The following is a 23,147-nucleotide window of genomic DNA, read 5'->3' as shown; positions in this document are numbered from 1 at the left end:
AAGCGTGCACACACACACACACACACACACACACACACACACACACACACACACACAGAATTGAAAATTAATGGCAAAAATGCTGAAGACTCACACTGAAGTGTCAATATATGTGTCTAACATCCATACACTTTCTCCCTATCAGCTAAGCAGTAATCACGCTGTGTTGTCAGAGAACCACTGACGCCAGCATTATTTTCCTGCACTCTGAAATGCTAGCATGCAGTGAGAAAATGAGTGAAATATAGAGGGAAGCTGAAGGCCCTTTAATGCCTCAGATGAAGCCCTGTAGCACTAAGGCACTAGGACAGAATTCAGCATTAGAGTGGCCTGTTCTGCCCAATGATCAATAGCATCCTACTCACAGCACCAGTGTGTACTGAAGCTTAATGGGGTGGAACGGTTTCCTGATGGAAGACTCATCATGGCTTTTCAACAGCTCCACCATTTTCCAGACTGACCATTAAACAGTGGTCTTACTGTTGCTCACATCAATAAGCTCATAAAAACATCCTCAGCCCAACCGCAATGAATTACTGTACGCACTAAACTTGACAGAAAATGTGCCCGGTCTGATAGGGACACTGTGTTTGTGTTATTATCCGTATTATTAACTTTAAATGATATGAACCACAGGGTCAAACAGCACACAGCTAAAACACTGACATATTTCAGGAGGTAATGAACTGGAGCATGTTCATGACCAGGCTAGTGTAGTGTGGTTTTGTTTTCAAACACTATTAATACATTACTGATGATATAATGTCTGTATAATGTAAAACAGATTTCTGGTTTAACTTCTTAAACTGCAGGCATATTATTCAGTTCTTAATCTTAATGGTTAGGCAAAAACCTCAAATTTACACCATTTTCAACTTACACCAGATGTTGGGGAGACAAGACACGTTTGGTGTCCGAATTTTGCTTTAGTTTAGCACTAGAGCTGTGAGGATAATGTTGCTAACAAACAAAGACAATACCCAAGACAACACCCAAATCTTTTCTGTAAATACATGCCCAAAACGTCTCTCAAACCACATCCAGGTCTTCATTAAGGTTGTGTCTTCTTGTTGTGATTTAGGACACAGTATGACTTGGTTTTCACAGACTGTGACCTGTAAAAATGACCAAAACTTCACTTTGTAGCTGAACAGCCAGTTTAGACAGTAGAGATGCTGTGCTGGATTTCAGCTGCCCACAGCATTTAGTGACATGGTGAGGTTTTGTTCATTTTTTATGGTTTACAGTAAGTCATACTGTGCCCTAAGTTGAGAAGTTTTTATAGAAAAGATTTTTGACTTCTAGTGTTTGTTAGCAATGCTAGTCTTGCAGCTCCAGTGCTAAACTGAAGAAGCAAAATTTGGACACCAAACATAGTTGGTCTGATTGATTACATCTGGAGTAAGTGGAACGAATTTAATGAACCATATTTATTCAGTAAATAAATTATTCTGTAACTACTATGAAACTAATATGTAATTATGTAGTTATGGACTGAGAAATTGAAATGTGGACCCGTGTACAAGCCTGAACTGTAGTTTAAGGAGTTGATCAGCCACTAATATTAACTCATTAATAGAGTAGCATACTTCTTCAAGAACCATCTTATTTCTGCTTACTTAGCTGGGATTTTGTTGGGCAAAAGCTCAATAAAACCACCACCCTCCCTAGTTACACAGGGTCTAAACCCAATATGTTTCTTATATCTTATTTTTTCCCCTGAGGTCCATACATGACATTTCTTTACATTTTTGGCACTTAAACAGGCTATTTTTGTTACTGTTTCTTTAGGTGTGAAATAAACAGTCTCTGTTCTGATTGGCTGCTCTGTATTGTACCTCATCTGAAATGCAGTCTGGTCTGAAACTAACCTTATAACTTCTATGTGAATGGGAGTAGCTGAACTGCTAGTCTGAACAGGTGAATATATGCAAATGTGATGGTCTTTGACATCACAAAAACAATGCATTCAAAGTGGGCCTTTTCGCAGCTTAATTTTTATATATGGACTGTATGGACTGGGAACATAATGGTATGTTTTGAAACTTTAACAAGATTTATACACTAAATCAAATTTTCATTTTAAAAAAGATAGAAAAAATAGTTATTTTCATGATATGGACTCTCATATCCTAAAGACTATTGTGAGACCACTGTTTTAAGTCTGCCTTTTTACTATTTCACCACAACAGGTACAGCATTGTTAATACTATTAAGATGGAGAGCGAATGGGTGGGGGTTTGGCCATGGAACCCTCCAAAGTGTAGATAAACTGGCCATCACAGGCAGTCTGTGGCAGATGAATTTGGCACAGCCACTCTGGAACCTCCTGCCAGCTCCAATTGCACTGAAAACGCTCGGGGCTATTCTCACAGCTTGCCAAGTGCCGAGTTATTTTTAAATCCGTATAAGTTAGTGTCATTTATCAAAGAATGGAGTAAATGTGTGTAATGAATAAATGAGACACTGTGTTTGTGGCAGAGCTTTGAGAATATATATCATCTTAAATACAGTGAGTGACTGGGTAGAGTATTAACGACAGTGATGCATGTAACAGCACTCCATGCAGTAACTGCTGGTTTGAGACTTGTTGAGCACTGGATAGTGCAGTGACTCATCGTCAGTAACTGGAATTTAGACTGACCCATTTAAAAATATAAATATCTTAAAAAAACTTAACACACAAATGTTAAATAAATGTCCATCTACTAGCATTATTAAAAACATGCATAACAAAGGAGCCCTTGTTTGGGAGTTAAGTTCTGGGAGTTAAGACAATTGTCAAAGAGGTCATCCAAGTTTTACTCTGGAGTCCTGGTCGTAGTAGCCCACCTGCAGCAGAATGATGATGTCGATCAAAATCTGGACAGCACCACACACCCAGAACTGTGTGGGGCTCTCGTTGATCACAAAGTATGTTGTCTTGAATATGTCACCCGCAGTCCACAGGAGCACCATCTTTATGCTGATCAGGGAGAGATGGTGAGAGAGAGAAGAGGGAGAAAGGAAGAATTTTATAGCCAAACCATAAAGAGCATATAAAAGTACTTGCATATAAAAGTGCTTTGACTGTTAAAGCACTTCAGAAATGGGAATGAGCCTTAGTTAGCTATAGTGAAGGCCTTATTTGAACCATTTCCAATTTAATAAAGTCCTAAGACTCACATGCAACTCAAATTGCATCTCTCATTCACTTCACTTCATTTGCATAAAATGCCACATTGTAAAAGAATGAGAAGAGTGTTTAGAAGCCAAGGTGTTGACTGACTGTGTGTTCTCTCAGAATATCAATTTCCTCCATATCCAGTATAATCACTTATAAAGTGCATGGTCTCAACAGGAAATGTTTCCAATCGTGCTAATTACTCAGTACAATTACACATAAAATCTGAATGAGCAATTCACAAATAATTAAGAAATAGAGCAGGAGGAGAGAGAATGTCAGTGGGAAAATTTCCTCTCCTTCTAGGAGTCATCAGTCAAAGCAGATACCTTGGCAACTCCAGGAGTTTTGAGGAATGAAGAGAGGCAAGTCTCCTCACCTCCATTTACTGTGAATGTCAATACTGCATTTCTGGCAAGCCCTCTCTGCACCCATCAAGGGCAAGTTATGCAGGAAAACTTTGTGGAGAAAACCTATGGATTTAAGTCATGAGGCAGAGGGCAAGCCCTTTGCAGCAGTTTCAGGCACAAAATGGATGCATTCTGCCCATATTTTAAAAGTCCTGTGGGGGGTCCTGACCGTTGAAGAACAAAGTAAATTGCGGCTAAAAGTATGCAGAGAAACAGATGGACTACAGTCTGTAAATTTAGAACTACAAAGTGCACCTATATAATAGGTGGAGCTGATAAAATGCACAATGAGTGCAATAACAAGGAGGTCTACTTAATGAAGTGTCTGGTCTTGCTATACATAGCAGATCACGTTATAATATGCTGATGTATTTTATTGTCACATCCTCCCCTTTTGTCGTTTCCCAAGATACCTTAAAGAAAAACATGTACATTGCTGCTTACACCAACCAAGTGCAACCAAGTTACACCAACGCAACCTTGAGGACATTTAGAAGTAGCTTGTCTCTTTCAAAGCATAAAATGTTATGCAAACAGGCAAATCCCTTTCTGTCGCTGGAGTGGGTGTGGAGTATGTGGATGCAAAGAAGCTATGGGAGAAATCTGAGGTTTTAACAGTGAGTTGAGGACTAAGCAAAGTTCTATAAATCACTTTGACATAACCTATAAAGCATAGCTGGACTGGGAACTAAATTAAGACCTGGACTTTTGTCTATATTAGCTCTGTACTGTCACAGTGACCTCCCACTCAGGGCTAAGACTGCTACCTAAGTTACAATGAGTGGATGCATTTTTTCAACAATAAATACGAACTCTTTAAAATACATGAACGTGAACACGTCAAAGACGCTGTAGCTTGGCTGAGAACTGGAGTGAATGCTAGTTAGCTAGCTAGTTAATTAGCCAGTGTATGATAGTACAACCCCGTTTCCAAAAAGACTCTGTGCAAAAATGTAAATAAGAACAAAATGCAGTGATGGGCAAATTTTTTGAACCCTATGTTTAATTAAAACAACAAAAGACTGGTCAATGTGTGTAATGCTAAAAAAAAAAACACCTGCTGGTAAACTAGCAACAGGTCAGTAAGATATAAAAGAGCATCCCAGAGAGGCTGAGTCTTTCAGAAGTAAAGATGAGGAGAGGTTCAACACTCTGTGAAAAACTGTCTGGGCAAATAGTGCAACAATTCAAGAATAACTTTTCTCAGTGTACAATGGGAAAGAATTTGGGATGTCAGTATCCACAGTACATATCATAAAAAGATTCAGAGAATCCAGAGAAACCTCTGTATGCAAGGGACAAGGCCAAAAACCTATATTTTGGCGTTCGGGCCCTCAGACGGCACTGCATTAACTGTAGACATGATTCTTTAGCAGAAATCACTGCATGGGCTCAGCAACAATTCCAAAAACCACTGTTTTTGAACACAGTTCGTCGCTGCATCCACAAGTTATGACTCTACCACGAAAAGATGTAACCATATATAAACAAGATCCAGAAACACCACCACCTTCTCTGGACCCAAGCTCATTTAAGATGGACTGAGGTGAAGTGAAAAAGTGTCCTGTGGTCTGATGAATCAAAAATTGAAATTCTTTTTGGAAATTATGGACACTGTGTCCTCCATGCTAAAGACCATCCATTTTGGAACATGATGCTGGCATCAAATTTATTCATTCATATAGGACTACATTAGAAATGACCATGCAATTCTGTCTTTCTCACTCTATCAGTGGCCTGCTGAGAATTCTCCCAGCCCTCCTTATGGTCAGTCCATGCCTGCTATACAGTCACAGAAGCACACACTTCTCACGTGTCCACAATGTTCATTTCAGCTAGCATAAAGTTGTTGCACAACAACATACCAATGAACACTCCTAGTTTTAGGTAAGTAAACAGTGTTTGATACTACTGTTCTCCGCTTTTGCAAACTTGCGTAGTACATATGTACTGCAATCCTAGGACATCCTGCTGGTCTGGACGTTACTAAAGTGACAGTCTTGTTAAACATGAGTAAGTAAATGGGTGAGTGAGTATGTGAGTGAGTTGTAAGCCATATCCATGAGGTGCTTCACAGCTTGAAATGCAATTTTCACTTCTCTCCCTCATACATATGTACTTGAGGGAGGATACCTCAGAAAATGGGTGAAGATATTAGAAATATGGCTGATTACACATTCCATTTGATTTATTATAGTTTATGGAACTAGCAACAGCCAGATTCTTATTAAGTATTCTTGACGCTGCATTCCATCGTATTCAGAAGTTGGATATTTGGAGTTGGTACTCCTGATTTCCAGTTTAAACACATTCCAGTATCAAGGGCAGCATGAATGGTCTTAGCCTGCTCTGAGAAGATGTCAAGGAAGAGGTGCCAGCTGGAGAGTTGTCAAGACAATAAGTTGTTATAGCACCAGGGCTGGTTCCAGTGCTTTTGCAAGGAATAACATGGATGCGTGTAGAAAACTCATGTTTTTATGGGAAATCATGCAATTTGATCAGCATCTTACAAGGACCTACATTAACTATTATACTGCCATGAGTGAAGAGAAAAGGTGATGTCTTGCTTGTATTGGTTCATAAATTTAACATTCGTATTTGCATTTTGACAGTGATGTCAGGTGTTTGTTAGATCGACCTTGTCCAACTTTCCACCTGGGAATTCTGACTCAGTTGACCTTTAAAAACCAGGCATGAATTAGTAATGTGTCCCAAAATTTGCTGTTGGGAGACTGCCTTTAACAATGGCAGCAGTTACAGTGGCTAGACAGAGGCACACATTTTTTCTCTCAGCACTCTTTTAGCGTTCCAACCAAGACTCCTATAGCACTGACTTTCCCAGTCTGTTTTTTGATTAGGCGTAGTATTTCATCCCATAATATGTGTGGTGTCAAAGTTTATTTACTCTCTTTGTTACTGCATTTGCATTTTCCCTTTTGCCCTCCACTGACTTTGCGGCACCTTTTAAATGCTGCTCCTTACAAGCACAGCACAATTGGAAGGCAGCTCTGTGCACCAGTTTGTACGATTAGTAGCAAAGTATTGAGTGTTCATTTAAGACACATTGTGAGCTCTTGTTGCGACTGCATCAAGGCTCACTTTATGCTGCACCTTCTAAAGAATGTACATTTAGAATGTACAAGAATGTACAACTAACCCAGAGGCTTTTCCTCTCTTCAGGTCATCTACCCCCCTCTAGTAGTTAGGCAGAAAGAGTTTATTCATTTCATCCAAGCAGGGAAAGAGAAAGACAGGCTGCGGATGAATGCAGACCATCTATCAGCTGTCAGAGAGGAGCGATTGACTCTTTAGCATCCTGGGGGTCTTCACCACATGAGAAACGAGGCTTTCACACGAAACGAACCCAGAAAATCAAGCAATGGACTAGTCCATTCCTCCTGGTCTCCTTCATGGTCCATGCTCATTCAGCTTCCCATGACCTTGACTTGTCAATGTTATGTCCTTCTTAACCACTACTGGCATCACTTTAATATTAAGGGGGCACCAAAAGACAAGTCAACTGTGTATTCCTGGTAAGTGCCCCATCTCTGGAGACGAGGGCTCGTGAAGTGTAGTAATGTGAATGTAAAAGATGATTACCTGTCTCGCTCACTGACAGTGCTTTAAATAGCTCTGCTGTCCTGCAAAGGACATGAACTGCTACCTCACTAAGGTCAGACTTGACAGAAAAAGAACATGCCATAATGGCACCAAATGGTTCTGTGCTTGACTGCATGAGGCCTTGAAAACATCACAAGCACAACTGCAGAACTAGCAGCAGCCAGTCTCTGTTGGAGATGCGACTACACTCTGCACTGTACTCCCACACAGGAGAGAGACAGACAAGGAAAGAACGGTTCTGAAGTCTTTGAATAATTGATGTTCATATACATTGTATTCCACTCATATTTCTGCTTCTGAAGTACATCTACAGTAGCAGTCAAAAGTATGGACTCACCTGAAAGAATGTACGTTTTTTGACACTTTGATCTAAAGGCTTATAAATTAATGATCGAAACTGGTTTCTAAACAAATCAATGTCTATTTTTTTAAAATATGTATGAACTTCTAAAACAACAAATATTTTAAAAACATACCCTTAAACAAGCACCCAACATGTGTTCAGCACACACTCTTAAAAATTAAGGTGCCAAAGGGCTTCTCTGGAATGATGCCATGAAAGAACCACCTTTGGTTCCCTAACATTTCAATGGATGCTTTTTTATAGAAACACTCCAGCAGACCCTCATCTCTTATTGCCCCATCTGTAGCACTGAATGATTACCAACTGACAATCATTTAGACACGTGTTTAGCACTTAGGAACAGAACAGAAAACCCCTTACTCAAAACACACACCATAGATACAGACATTAGGATGTAATTGGTAGGCTAAAGTTTGCTTTGTAGAGTCATGGGCTTATTTTTTGGCTATAGATGAGCTGGCTTGTGCCAAAGGAGCAGCATCTAGCTCTCATTTTCTAGCATCTAAGTTAGTTACAATAGGCTTTAATCACAGAATCTCTTTGTCTTTTTAAACCAAGTGTTTTGCCAGCAGTCCATTCTGACAATTTGGCAATGGCCCCTAAATCTACTAGTTTGTAGAGACAGAGTTATGTCTCAAATTTGCCACAGTAAAAATATCATTGTAGAATCAGCACTTTCTGTGTGCTACTGTGTTTTCTATCACCATATAATTGTTCTGTTCTATCACTGTATTTCTTTACTGTTGGATGTGCTCTGATTTTTTTTCCCAAAGAAGCGCATATAAAGCTGAGATCAGAGTAATGATTAAAACATGACATATGTATGATTTATATTCCTATTCATGTGTTTTCTTGCTCAAAAATGTAGTTTCTGACACAAACAAAATACAAATCTACAAATTTAAGCTTTGTTAGATCAGATTCTTTACAAATAAATATCATATAAATGCAAAAACAACATCAAGGCATCACATGGTTCAATGGAGAATAGCATTAAACAGTGGAAATTTGATTTGATCAGCTTTACAGGGTTTAAAAACATGTTCTGCAAACTGAAATACTGATTTTAGACAAGTAGGTGTTGCACCCTGTAACAAACTTTAATAAATGTTAAATGTGAAACTTAAGTGTAGTGTTTCATCTTCATCATTTAATTGATAAGCAAAACTAGCAAGATCTCTGCCTTCTGGATGTTGCAGATTAGGCAGTCAAGCAGTCCTTATAATCAAAAAACCATCTATTCGGGCTTTCTTAGGCTGTGGTCAGAAAGACAGCTCTTTTTCGGCATGTCTGATTTGAGCAGGACAGATTTTCTGCAGTCTGTTGTGAAATATAGTGTGATTGTTCTATTAGCTAATGCTAACCATACACTTTAAGTCTGACATGGTCTCACATATAAAGATTCGTCATTAGAATCTTTAGTCACAGACTGTTTGCATGAGCCAAGACTAAAAACTTTAAAAATATTAAACATGGTTAATTTTATCAACGTCAAAATGAGAAAAAGAAAGCTATCCTGACCACCTTAAAGCAAACGATCGAGATGACGGGAGTGCGCCACAACTCTAGCAAAACTGTCATGATTTATTCTGACATTAGAAATATGTCTGCGACAGTTAAATTGCTTGAAAAGTCATTTGGTGTAAGCCCGGCATAAGTGATGGTCATTGGCTTTGCTAAGTTTTGCCCCTACCGGGTCAGTGTATACGTGCATGCATCATTGCTATGGCAACCAATGCAGAAATGAAAACTGCAACTACAGTCTGACCATACAAATTAGATGTGGTCATTTCTAACTTAAAATCTGAACAGTCAGTCTCAAAAAGTCAGATACAACAAACAAATCTGATTTGCCCAGCAGTGTGAACCAAGCCTTATAGACTTGACAGCCCAAACAGTACTGAGTTTTGGTCTGTGCAACTATTAACACTATTCTCCTACATTTCTATAGAAATATAAGCAAACTACTCTTTGGCCCGGACGGCACAGTGGCACAGTGGGTAGCGCCGTCACTTCACAGCAAGAAGGGTCTGGGTTTCATTCAAAGACATGCAGCCAGGTGAATTGGAGATGCTAAGTTGCCTCTAGGTGTGAGTGTGTGTGAATGTGTATATCTGTGTGTCTGCCCTGTCATAGACTAGCAACCTGTCCAGGGTGTTTGCTGCCTTCTGCCCAACGACCACTGGGATACACTTCAGCACTCCCCTCAACCCAGGAGGATAAGCGGCTTAGATAATGTTCGTGCTCTTTGGCCCAGGAAGAACTGTAAAGCACTCAGTCGCAGATGAATTCTTCTGATATAAATTAACTGACTATAAATGAACTCCTAATTAATCACAACTGCACTTTTTGAAAATAAACCTATAGAGAATGTAAAGCTTTTGAATTCAAATGTATAGTGTATTCACTGTATTTCTTTAAATTAATTCTGTGTAGTGACACTCCAGCCCCACATGCTTATAAACAGCTGGTAGCTCCAAAAGGTCTACCACCAGACATGAAAAAAAAATTAAGGAAAAACACTGATCATCCATCCATCCAACCCACACATTCTCTGAATGATAGAGATTAGGCTGGCTCCTTTAAAGAACTCTCTTTGAAATGTTCTTTAGGGAACCAAAAGTGACTCTTCTATGGCACTGCTACAAAGAATCATTTTTGCATGTAAGCGTGTACTTAGGAACAATTTCTAGCCTGTTGGAAAAATATACCAAGTGGCTCCTCATGAAGCTTTTTGAGAGGATGCCAAGAGTGTGCAAAGCTATTTTCATGCGCAAGTGAATTTTTGACTAGTATTGTACTCTTCCAATTAAATGTATAATTACACAATTTTTAAAAATCTGTTTCCCTGAACAGGAACACTGCAAAACTGCAATGACTTCTCAAACTGCTAATTCACTAAGAGTTAAGGCACAGAGCTGTCCATGGCTGTGCTCTCCAGGGACATTTACTCTTTTAGTGAAATCAACCCGTGTGGAGGATTTATGCAGAAAATGTGCCCTTTAGCTCTCATCTGAAAGCCCTTCTCCAACCAACAGCCCAGCCACATCAATCCCTCTCTCTTCCTTCTCTCTCCTGCCCTTCCCTCCCTCCCGCTCTGTCTCTCTCTTTCCATGCTGCTATGTGCTGCTATGCCTCAGAGACTACAAACATCATTAACGAGGATGAAACATTAAAGAGGTAATTAACGGGGGCGGGTCATCTGTACAAGAGCAAAGCCACCAGCGCAGCGTCACAATGGAGATGGAACGACACTTAAAGGTTGTTCATCTCACACACTTATTCACACAAAGCTACACTCCCCCCTCCCCCCGCTGTCTCATTCTCACACACAAAATGACAACACTCTTTTACTCTCTCTCTATCACTCCCTCGCTTTCTCTCACCTCTTAAGTCCTCTGTGGACTGAAAGGAGATGAACGAAATGCTCACACTTTAGCCAGGCCTGAGGGGGCAGTGAGCGGAGTACAAATGATTATTGTATTGATTAGGCATTCTGAGGCCATTGGTTCAGCGCTCATACGCTGCGCTACACCTCCCTGCACTCAGCCGTAACAAGTCCCACATTGATCCTCCAAGACCTGACACCTGCAACCACACATACATACACTGAGGACCAGAGATGGAACACGGGGCTAGCAAAAGGCCAGAGAGGGGACACACACGGAGGAACTGCAAACTACTGAAATGTAGAAGAAAAGTAAAGCTGCACAACAAAACATTACAGTTGTATTCCTACATATTGCAATTTCATTACTTCATATAATATGATTTAATACATTTTTTCTGACTGTTCTTAATGAAAAGTTTTGATGCAGTACATAAGCATTGATAAATTTAATACACCATTCACTACCTAAAAAAAGAGGCCTGTAACAACTTTAAGGATGGGAGGAGTGAGGACGCTGGGAGCAGGTGTGGAGACGGAGAGCTACGTTTTATTTTCACACAACACAAAAACCACTCAGCTTTTCAGCCCACAGACAAATTAAGACAAGACGCTCGCTGGGACTTTTCAGTCTCTGCCTTTCTTTTCTTTTGCTTTCTTTTCTTAGCTTAGCTTAGCTCTGCTCTGTTCTCCCATCTCCACTGGTCTCCTTCTCTCTCTGGGCTCTGCCACCTACTGAGGAAAGAGATGGCTATAAGTAGGCTGGCAGAAACAAGGCACAGGTGAATATCATCAGCTGCTTAGCCCACTGGTTCAGCCCGACTGGTTCTCCATCCTGCATCCAACGCTCGGCCATGTTCCCTTCTCCACAAGGCCATTTTCAATTGATACACTACTGTCCAAAAGTGTTTAAAACCACTTATCTCAGCAGTTCATGTTTTTGCTTGTACAAAATACCATATAACTTTAGAATAAATACAAACACAAATGCAGTAGAAGTAACAAGAATTCAACTTCTTTAATTATTTTTATAATTGATATGTATTTTATATTTTTTATGTTTGATATCTTGTGTGCTGGTTAAAAGAACGCATTTTTGGTTCCATACTTCTCCTCAGTGCCACTCAATTCCACTACCAGCACAGGTGTATTGATTGAGCCAAACCAGGTATTGTATGATAACTACCAATAATCCTGGGCTAATCCTTGGGAGAACAAATACACTGACATACATAGATCACTACTGACCGTATTAATATCATTTGTATTTACTCCAATATTAGTGCTTTTCTCAGCAAATAAATGCTTACTGCCCCTTTAAATAGCATTTTAAATATAATTTTCTCCGGTGCATAAAGCATTTGCATAGTACTGCACAGCTTACAGTAGTTCAGCTCCACCCATTCACAATGAAGTCATAAGGAGTGTTTCAGCCTTGACTGATTTTTTTAAGTTAGACACAGTATAAGGTAGTCAGTCAGAATATACATCATTGCATCAGTGGTTTTCAATCTGGTCCTCAGGGAGGGGTTGGAGGCAAAAATGTGGATTGACTGGGGGTCCCTGAGGACCGGCTTGAAATCCACTGACTTACATAAATTGGGTAAAAGACAAAGAGAGGTCAGAAAATAGCCACAGACTAATTATGACACAAGATGTTGTGTGCTTTTTAAATACACACTAGAAAACTCCTTATGTGACATGATTAAAGAGTGTTATCATTATTTTTTTACTAAAATGACTGACATTTGTCAGGTGATGTGACTATCTTAATCTCCCACAGGAAAATCTGTGACTGGTAAGAATACTAACAGCACACAATAAGGCTTTTAGTTACTGGTTAGAGGCTAATTTGCATTTTTTGTAGCCTGCCGAGATATCGGTATTGCGAAGGCTGATATCACGATAATGATTAATAAATTATATATTGTGCAGACCTTAAAGGGAACAAAACAAACAAACAAAAAGAGAGGTAGAAAGACAGAAAGAACGCAAAGGTTGGTAAAAAAAAAACACGTTAATGGTAAGTAGTTTATGGACTGAGGCGGTGTGCATGTAGTAGTAGGAAGTCTGGTAGAGCTTTGATTATGTTCAGTACAGACTGAAAGCTGTGAAAGAGCCCGCTATCATCTACTGCCAGGGAGGCAAATTGTGCAGGACATTACACTTTTTAATCACAGACTTCAACTTTTTGCCAGTCCTTCACAGCCCTTTTTGTGAATTTTTGCAAAGTATTGTAATTTTGTAAAGGAAAAAGAGGAGACAGGAGAGAGGCTGATGTGCAGAGAGAGCCACGGCAGCAAACTTAATGAGCTGGAGCTAGAGAACTCCGGTAGGGCCTGCAGCACAGCGGGAGACGGGGCAATGAGGGAAGAGGGTGGGGACAGGACAGGTGTCAGACAAAGAGCTATAGTTTAGATGACATTTAGGGATGGAATACAACAAGGACCCACTTAAAAGGAAGACAATTGATTCTAATGTCATTTGAAATGAGTTTTTAAAACTGCATGAGCTGATAAAGAGATGCACACACTGTTCTTTCAGACCATCTGTACTCAGCTGAAACAGGAGCATTTTAATACCCTCTCTAACTCTCCCCGCTCGGCCTAAAGCCAAGAATGTTTTAAAAGGCAGTTTGAACAGTGTGAACTCTCCTGTTTTAGAACATTAGATAGGAGCACTTAGAGTTTTAGAGGCTCACTGTGCTCGGAGTTGAAAACTGAAAGTTTAGAATGTTTTAGAATATCACATCATTTCTTTGCCTGACCAACTTAGCCAATTCACCTGTTGCAAGAAAAGGCAGATTTAAAATGAGCCTCTTGTTTGATCAAATGTTGCCATGGAAATTTGTACTTTTGTGCTGTATGTAAGGCCTCAACAACTCACTTAACTGATGAGAGAGGACATAAAGGCATTGTGTCTTCTGCTTTCAGTTCATGACAAATTTTAAAATAAGTAGTATCTACCTCCTATACAGAAATCTGCACATATTTCATAATGCGTCAGGATATGTGTATGTATACGTTGTGTACATATACAGTGGAGTCCAAAGGTCTGAGACTTAGAATCTTTTATTTAACCTGGAAATAAGCAATACAAAGTTTTAGTCCAAAAATAAAAAAAATATTTACAATGTCAAAGTTCAATAGAAGAACCTTTATTTTTGCTATATAGATCTATTTTCAAAAAGGTTTTACACAGAACCATATACAACACATTCTCCATCAATGTGAAGAACCATTTCACCATGCAAAGAGCCATATTTGGTTCTATTTAAAACCAATTGTTTTAAAAGAGAGCCACTAACTTTACTAAAGAACCCTTTGAAGAACCATTTTTTAAGTGTGTATGTTATCTGTTTGCTTTTAAATATTAAACTATTTAAATGTGTAAAGGAACAATAGTTCCACTTATTTCGTGCTCTAAGGCTTTAATTGCATTGCTTACAATTTGCATTTTTAGAGTTTTGTTACGTAGTTATTATACTAACTTTTACTTCATTAGGAAAAAACAAAGAAGATGCATTATTATATAACGTGAAACAAGCATATCGCTGCAGTCGGAACAAAACCTCATATCTCCAAAATGATAACTTTACAGGAGAAGGGAAAAACCTACTTCACTTTTAATGTAAGTCAATGGAACCAGACATTTTGGGCCATTTCTTTTGGTCCATTCATCATTAAATTTACATACAAAGACTACAGGCCATTTTAAATCATGTCAAAAACTGAAAAATGTCAAAAATGGAGATACGAGGTTTTGCTCCGACAGCAGCAATACGACTAATATATGCCTTCCATATATAAATAATGTTTTCTATCATATATTGTTAAATATGTTACACAATATACATTTGCATATATTGACATATAGCTGAAATATTAATATGACCCATATTTGAAGGTGACCAATTTCAAATAGGTTGGCATATACATCTATATGTGACAAATATAAGTTGTATAGAAGGGCAGTTTATACATGCTAATATATGTCATATTTGAAATCCAAATATTGCCATATGTCAGATTTCTGGAGCAGTTGTGCAGGGGCCACAGCACTCCATACAGACCAGTCCTCCTAATGTCTTAGATAACTGATATTGCTACTTTTATGGGGACCCCCCTAATTAATCTCTTGGGCCCCCCGAATTTCTCAAAATCAAAATTCGGGGGCATGTCTGAAAATAAACTTATGACAACATGCTGTCAGGTAGGGAAAAATAGACACTCAAATACAAATTCAGAAAAAGGTGATTGTTTAGTCTGCTTCACTCTTGAAATGGTGAGCTTCTATCTTTGGTATTCTTAACTAACTAGAGATCCAGCACTGCTCTGCCTCAGAGTAGCGCTGTAGCAGACTGGTTTACCAAATTGGTCCTTCATAGCCTAGCAACTGTAATTATGCCTGGGATATTCATAAATCTGAAAAATTTCCCAAGAGATCGGTGGAAAGAGTGAATTGTTTTGTGTTTCTCAAACCAAAGACAACTGCATTATAAGGCTAGAAAAGAGCATTTCCAAAAGAAGGATTTTTAAACCAAACATTGTGCCAATGAAGGTAGCCAAACCAGGTAGAAAACCAAGTATTAAAAGTAAAAGATTACTGAATTACTAAAGTTTTAGAAAGTGTTTTGCTTATTATTCTACTACTATCATTTCCACAGACAAGTCTGAACTGGGCTTAAGAGATAAATACAAGGTCAAAAGGTTTGCAGTTGATCAAAAACGGTCTGCCGTGGGCCTCAGTCAGGACTTAAAACACTCTGGACCAGAGGTACAAGCACAGGAGCAACACAAAATGTAACGCATATAAATCCATAATGCACCTGAATGTAACATTTAATTTACTAACAGCTACTAGATGCATACTTTTGAGGCGCAGGGTTTTGAAAGAGGCAGTGAAATAATAGAGCTGTCAACAAACTTGGGACAAAACAGAAAAAAAAGTTCAGTGAAGCGACATCAGTGTTAATAAATGAAGTTATTTCCCACCAAAACATTCCATAGAGATGTTATTTTACCCCAGCTAAGAAAATAGTTTATGAAACAATAACACTGCACATGCATATTGCGGCTGCGTCATGCTATATTTTGCACAATGTCTTCTCACATCTCGAGAGTTTAAAGAGTGCAACTTTGATGGTAAATATTCTTTTGATGCTTGTGCCTCCATCTAACTGCTGTGTCTGCTGCCATTATTAAAGGAAGTCTCCCAACAACACGCCATTTGAGATCTGGTTTTAAAAGGTAGAGGAAAATCATACAAAACTGGAATATGCAATCAGACACGCTTAGCATCTCCACCTAGTTTTTGCGCAATCCTCCCACGTTTTGCGGGGCCTTCCTTCACACGCATATGCAAGAGGAAGAGAAACACATTTTGTCGTATTCCATGCACACAACCCATAAACTTTGCATTTAGTTTTGTGCACCAGTTTCATACATGACACATGGGAAGAATGCACAAAAGGCTTAGTGCATCGAGCCCTCTGAATTCTGAGCATTGCAAGCTTTCACTTTGTTTTACTTCATTAACCAAATGGAGGAACGTGGTGAAACTTCAGTATGTTTCAAAACAGATGTTTTTAGTTTAATTGAGGTTTTTTTAATTCACAGATCTTTTATAACATCAAACCAGCAATATAACTGCCTGCTAGCACTGATTCAACTCACAGCTCATCACATCAGAGTTCAAAAAAAGAAACTGCCAGAAAAGCAGGCAGACAAAATTCAATGAGCAAAACAAAGTGAAAGCTTGAAGGATTCAGGACGTGTTTTTTTTCTTTAGCTGGCTATGTCAGAACCACTTCTCGCTCAAATAAGCTAACTTGTTATAGAGCTACAGAGACAGCCTTGAAAGTGTCTTAAAAAGAATCACAAACTAAAGCCCCCCATCCACCAGTCCCCAAATTACTACACATTTTCAGTTTGAGCCAAGACAGGAAGAATAAATCAAAAAACCTAGTGAGAGGAAAAAAGAGGCCGTGCTCGACACAAAATATGAAATATGCATGTGGATCGATCCGGCTGTCTCAAACACTGGAAAGTTTGCACACTACCTGAAAGAAATGGATCGGCTCCCTTAGAAACAAAGGAAAGGGGAGAGAGAGTAGAGAGAGATGCCATTTAGAATTCTCTTGAAGAGAGTAAACAAAACCTTGAATACAGGACAGATAGAAGAGGAGAGTAGAAGAGAGAGAAAGAGAGACAAAGACAAAGATAGTGTGACAGTGAAAAATCTAGCAGCAAATAATGAAGACCATCAACCATATGGCTAACAAACGCACTATTCCAGAACACTGGGTTGTGAACTTGAACTGTCCTATGCAAACAGTTCAACAAGACTTCTATTACAACGGCAATGTGATTAGGATGCAGCTGGAGTGATAAGCAGGCTTTAAATCATGCCAGCAGGTGGGCCTAGAGACAACAACAGGCCCACAGGTCCATGATAATCGACACATTTCTACTTCTATATACAGGTGGTGTTGTACACAAACCCATTAAGTAGAGTGCTAATGTCAAACATGTCTGTCTGTCGGAATAAAACAGATGGCGGAGGCGCTCTTTCGTCCTCCCTCTCCCCCTCTCGTTCCAAAACTCCTCTGTTCTTTCCCCTCACTCGTCTCCTGCACTGTCTTGCTTTGGCCTGCAGGGGCTATGAATAATTCTGGTGTGTTTTGTGGTGCAGGGGGGAGCCACAGCAGCTAGCAGAGACGCTAATTTAATCACGGAGCAGAGGGTGATCAATTGGGTCCAGGCAGGAGGGCCTTACCTCTCTAGCGCAACTCATGAGGGGCCTAGCTTCAACCAGCAGCCGCTCTCACCGCGCTAACGAACCCTGACACATCAGCCCACTCCACACTGCTCTGCTGCACTCACAAGACACGCACTCCGAGCACAGTGAGCCTCCATCCTTATCACTTTATTCACACAGGCAGGAGAAGTGAGATGAGCACTGGCAGTTGGACCACTGACGCTTGTGCAGTGTGACGTGGGACATCATTTAACAGTCCAACAGCATCTGGCACGCATAATAATACTGTGTAAGAGGGGTGAACAACCTTGAAACTGTCACATTTGCAAAACTGTAGGGATTTGCACAAAACAACTCATTTTAAAAGTTAGGAAGGGTTAAGGTAAGAGCTAGGGATGTGTCAGTGCTTCTAACAAGCAACTGGTAACAAAAAACTAAAGAATTTCTTCATGATATCAGGCTGAAACAGGACAGCAATGAAAACAATGTCACGGTTATGGTAAGACTTAAAACAAAAACACCAAGTAAACATAATTTAAAAATCTAATCTAATCTAATGCTCTCCTTTAATGCTCTTGGCTTTGATAGAAGCTGAGGAAAGTGATGTAAAGCTCAGATAGATTTTCATCTCAGTGTACCATAATATTGTAATCAGATATGAAGCCATTATTTGGAATGATCAAATCATGAGATCTAAACAGACAGGGATACAAGTAATATACACTGTTTGTTTTTTCTGATCTTTGCTTTTTTCTTATTATAACTGTGCAGGTCTTTCTGAAAGTCATGATCTGCAGGAAACTACTTGCAACTTGCTTTTTATACACATGCTACAACCACAAGTTAAACCGCAGACTCTGTCACTCCTCAGGCCTTCACTCTGGCAGCCTGAGCTTGATCCTGCTAACCAGAACTAAACAACTTATTAAAGCGATGCTCAGAAAATGTAACAGTTATACACTGTAAACATGACTACTATTTGTCAGATGAGGAGAACAAGCCAAAAGCTAATGCTAATAAGGTAGCTACCTGGGTATCTAGTAAACATACCTCAGGTTTGGCTTCTTTTCTGCAGCTGAAAGGATAAAACGCTCATTTCTGGGGTCCATTTTGTGTTGGATAAAGATAGAATTGTTGTATTCTATATAATTTTGTTCAATGACCGAGGTAAGATTTATGGTAATGCTGGCTTGGGTGTATTTACTGGCCTGTAGATTAGTGAATAGGTTAGCAGTCAGGATTGACACCACAGAGTTTCCCAATAGCTGTATGATGTATTTGTGTAATGCATGCTGGGTATTATAGTGAGAAAACACTGTTCTCTATGAACTGAAATGAAATTCACAAACTCTAAAATAGCATTACATTGGATTTAGTAGGCAGGCTTTCATGCATTCACCCTTCTGTAGTTTGACCAAATGAATTAACAATGATGAATTTATTCAACATCTGCGTGTCTACGTTGCTAGAGTGAGCTACTTGCTCCACATATACTAGGTACAGCAGGAGTTCAGTTAAAAAACTCTTACTGGAACTAAAATCATGTCATCATAATGAAATTCCATTCAAGATGTAGTTCAAGTCTAAACACAGATAGATAGATACAATTCTGAGCATTAAACAAACACAGAGATGTTAGATAGAGTATACAGAGTATACATAGTAAACCAAGAATGAACATGTCACACTCTCATCTTCAGCCAAGTTAAATAAATGAGACCACCAACAGGTCTCAGAAGCTCAGTGACAAAATAGTCAAACGTATATAGGCGTATATAAAGTTCATGTGCGGACAGTAATATCATTCTCAAACTGTAGAAACTGAGGTCACTTGATCCTAAGCTCAGCAATTTTCTCCTCTAGCCTTGCTGGGCTTCCTCCATTTAAAAAGAAGACTGATTATCCACATCTGATTCTCTGATTCAATTAACCCAGAGGTGTCAGTCTCTAGTCCTGGAAGGCCAAAGAACTAATGAGCTTAGTGTCCTCCTTGATTTAACACACCAGCCATTTGCCAAACTCTGGGCTGAACTGATGTGTCAGAGCAAGATAAATACTAACCTATGCAGTGCTGTGGCTCTCCAGGACCAGACTTTTCCAATGAATAAACCAGCAAAGCAGCTTCAATAGAGCTGACCACACCTCAGCACAGGTAGCAGCGGTGGGTTTGGCTCGGCACAGAACGGCACACTTGAGTTACAGCTCACGCTGTCACGTTCAAAATGCCTGAAAGCACTGTCATATTACAAATTACTTTCAGTATCTTTCACACTGATGTTCAGTGTACCAGATTCAGCTCAAACAGACTGCCTTTTGCATGGTGTACAGAATGCACGGTGTACGAGTCTAAATGTGTAATTCATGTGCCAAGTAAACAAAAAGAGGGCAAAACTTGCAATCCATGTTATAGTTTCCCAAATGGTATTATTTGAGGTGGAATAGAATTACATGTAGAATGTTTTGGTGGGAAATAAGTAATTCCTTCATGCTTTCGTAACTTCTAGATTAGCCTACTGTAACGTGTTACTGGCTGGTTGCCCTGGTGCCTCTCTAAATAGGCTCCAACTAGATCAGAATGCAGCAGCCTGAGTGCTTACCAGGAAAATAAAGTTTGAGTTTGTATTACTCTGGTCTTACTCAGTTTACACTGGCTTCCTGTTAACATCTACATCAATTACAAGTTCCTGCTTATGCCATTTAAAGCTCTTAATGGCCTAGCTCTGGCATATTTTACTGATCTGTTGAAGCATTACAGCCCATCCAGATCACTCCACTCAGCTGGGGCAGGCTTTTAGGATCACTTACAGCTCAGTTGGTGGAAGACCTTTTTTGTCTGTAGTTCCAGAACTGTGGAAAGAATATCAGGAACGGAAGCTTGACAGGTGTTTTTAAATCCAGATTAAAAACATATTTGCTTAGGCTAGCACATGCCCACATTACTTTGGCTCATTTTCACTTGTTGTTTGTAACTGTGCAGTTATTTTCATTTAGACCAGTGGTCACAACCCCTGGTCCTGGATATCTACCATCCTGCAGAGTCCAGTTCCAGCCAAAATCTGCCACAGCTACTCTAATTAACTTATTGAGAAGTCCTTGATTTGGCAGGGTCAGATGCTTTAGTGGTAGGTGTGGGAGGAAGCAGCATGTTAGATGCAGGTAGGAAGTAAACTCTGCAGGAAAGTGGATCTCCTGAAGGGTTGGTGACCACTGTTTTAGACTGTTGTTTAGACTGTCTAACATGTTAGATTAACCATCTGAATAATTAAGAAATGACAGAAGAATCAACCAATCACATTTTGATTTCCAATGGGACCAATTTCTGGAGAAAAAGGGTTACTTCTTGAAGTCCTCTGATGATTTTTTGACATTTATGACCCGAATTAAAGGCCTAGCTAACAGTTTATGGTTCACAATAATTTTAGTATTATTATTGTTATCATTATTATTATTATTAGTAGTAGTAGTAATAGTTGTAATAGTAGTGGAAGTAATATTAACACTCCTATCTCTTTGTCAGTTGACTTGCATTTTCTCTTTGGTCCAGCGCTTCACTGCATTTCCACTATTCCTCTGGATCTTTTTCCTTAAACCCTGCACCTCACATGTATATCTCAATTTGTAGGCCTACATGCAGTCTGCATGATTAGCTATAGGCTCACTAAATTGATTTTATCATTATGAACGCATGTTGCAACGACATCAAAGCACATTTTGTGCTCCCCCTGCTCACATACATACATCTTGCCTTGAGTGTTCAAAATGATACTCAACCATGTTAGTGTTGTTTGCACTATGATGCTTTTGGGAAAGTCACTCGTAATCAGTAATGATGTAAGACAGAAGAATGGTGATGTGAGCATCGGCTGATGACACATGATTGTTTGTGACTGTGTGTTGGTTAAAGAGCATGTAATGTATCCTGTATATGACACAAGACTGTAACACTCTCCATTACTTCCATGGTGATTAAATGTGTGTCTCTTTGCTGGTGGGAGTTATGTGAAAGAGGGTCCATATTTCAGCACTCCTTCGTTACCCCTTTTGGATGACTTATGAGATTTAATTACCTGACTGTGCAGCTGAGCATGGTTTGATGAGAGCATGGGGCAGATAAACAAACACACATACACACAAAGATAAATAGCTCCCACGCCATAACAATAACAACAGCTCAATAAAGCATCTGTGTGTGTGTATGTATGTATGTGAATATATATATATATATATATATATATATATATATATATATATATATATATATATATATATATATATATATAGTTACAGTTCCCCCTGAGTGCCGTACCCCCAGGGGTAATTGGGACAGATCAGGAAGCCCACACAGAAGCCTCCACTCTGGGGAGGAACTAGCTGTGTGTCCCTGCTTGTTTACGAGACAGATTACAGCGCTTTCAGCTTTATCGCCACAGTGGGAGCCGAATGCTAACTATACACCTGGCACAAAGAGTGAGTCCAACACCAGCAAAACAGCCTCTGCTCAGCGTGTGTGCCAAAAAGTTAAGCAATTCCAAAAGTTTGCCCACTTAAATACTTCTACTGAATCAGCCAGGCTTATTTGTGCTGCTGGTAGAGGGCTCAGGTGAGCCATGCACCACTGCAACTGTTATTTCTTCATGACTGGGTTTAGTGCAGTTGCTAATGAATGTAGAGCACTGTCAGGGCACGGTGGCAAATTAGACAGTCAAAAATATCTCATCAGAGAACGAGAATTTAGCAAACCTCCCCAGAGGCACTATCCTCAACTGTAACAGCAATGCCAAACACTGCAGTTAATCTGGGTTGTGGTGCTGCGGATGAGTGTGTAGGCCGGACAGAAGGTGAAACAGGCCACCGTGAGAGTGAGATACGGTGAGTCATTACAGCTCTATCATCATTGTCATCATCACCTCTAGCTCAGAACAAGTCTATAGACCAGCCTACAGCGCAGGAGCACAGGAAGCTAATTCACACCAGAGCATCAACGCCACAGGGCTCAAAAGCAGCCAATTTTTCATCATAGGTCCTCAGTGCAAAGAAAAAAAAAAAACAAACACTGACATATACTGACACATATATGACATACATATATCTTATGTGAGAACTTTTGGAAGCAAACAGAAAACTTGTATTCACTTTTTAAAATACTCAAAGCAGCACTGTGCTCTACAGGACAAACATGCAAAACACAAAATAGTCCCGCAAGGTGACGGCACTAATGACTTTACAGTCTTCCATGATATGTGCATCTGATTCAACTTGCCAGCTAAATGCCAAGCCCTGAGTTGGACTGGATGTGTTAGAACAAAGTAAATACTAAACTGTGCAGTTTCGCAGACCTCCTGGACCTGAGATTCCACACTTGTGTGACGTGTTTCCAAATTTAGCACAAGCGTGCATGTATTCATTAAGACCACAGGTGTGAGGATATGTATCTCATTTTTG

At 39.6% G+C, this 23,147-nt stretch overlaps 1 protein-coding gene across 1 annotated transcript in view; it reads right to left on the bottom strand.

Annotated features, from left to right (window-relative positions):
- Nucleotides 1-1,546: 1,546 nt before the first annotated feature.
- Nucleotides 1,547-23,147, bottom strand: part of si:dkey-246g23.2 (solute carrier family 66 member 2) — a 63,433-nt gene continuing 41,832 nt past the window's right edge. Inside the window, 1 exon segment of the mRNA XM_036585069.1 lies at nucleotides 1,547-2,965. Within this exon segment, the coding sequence (XP_036440962.1) occupies nucleotides 2,791-2,965 (175 nt within the window). The 3' untranslated portion in view covers nucleotides 1,547-2,790.

This window comes from Colossoma macropomum, unplaced genomic scaffold (genome assembly GCF_904425465.1).
Source record: "Colossoma macropomum unplaced genomic scaffold, Colossoma_macropomum, whole genome shotgun sequence".
In the NCBI taxonomy this organism is placed as follows: domain Eukaryota; kingdom Metazoa; phylum Chordata; class Actinopteri; order Characiformes; family Serrasalmidae; genus Colossoma; species Colossoma macropomum.
Note: the sequence above shows the minus strand (reverse complement) of the source record. Positions and strands in the feature narration are given on the sequence as shown.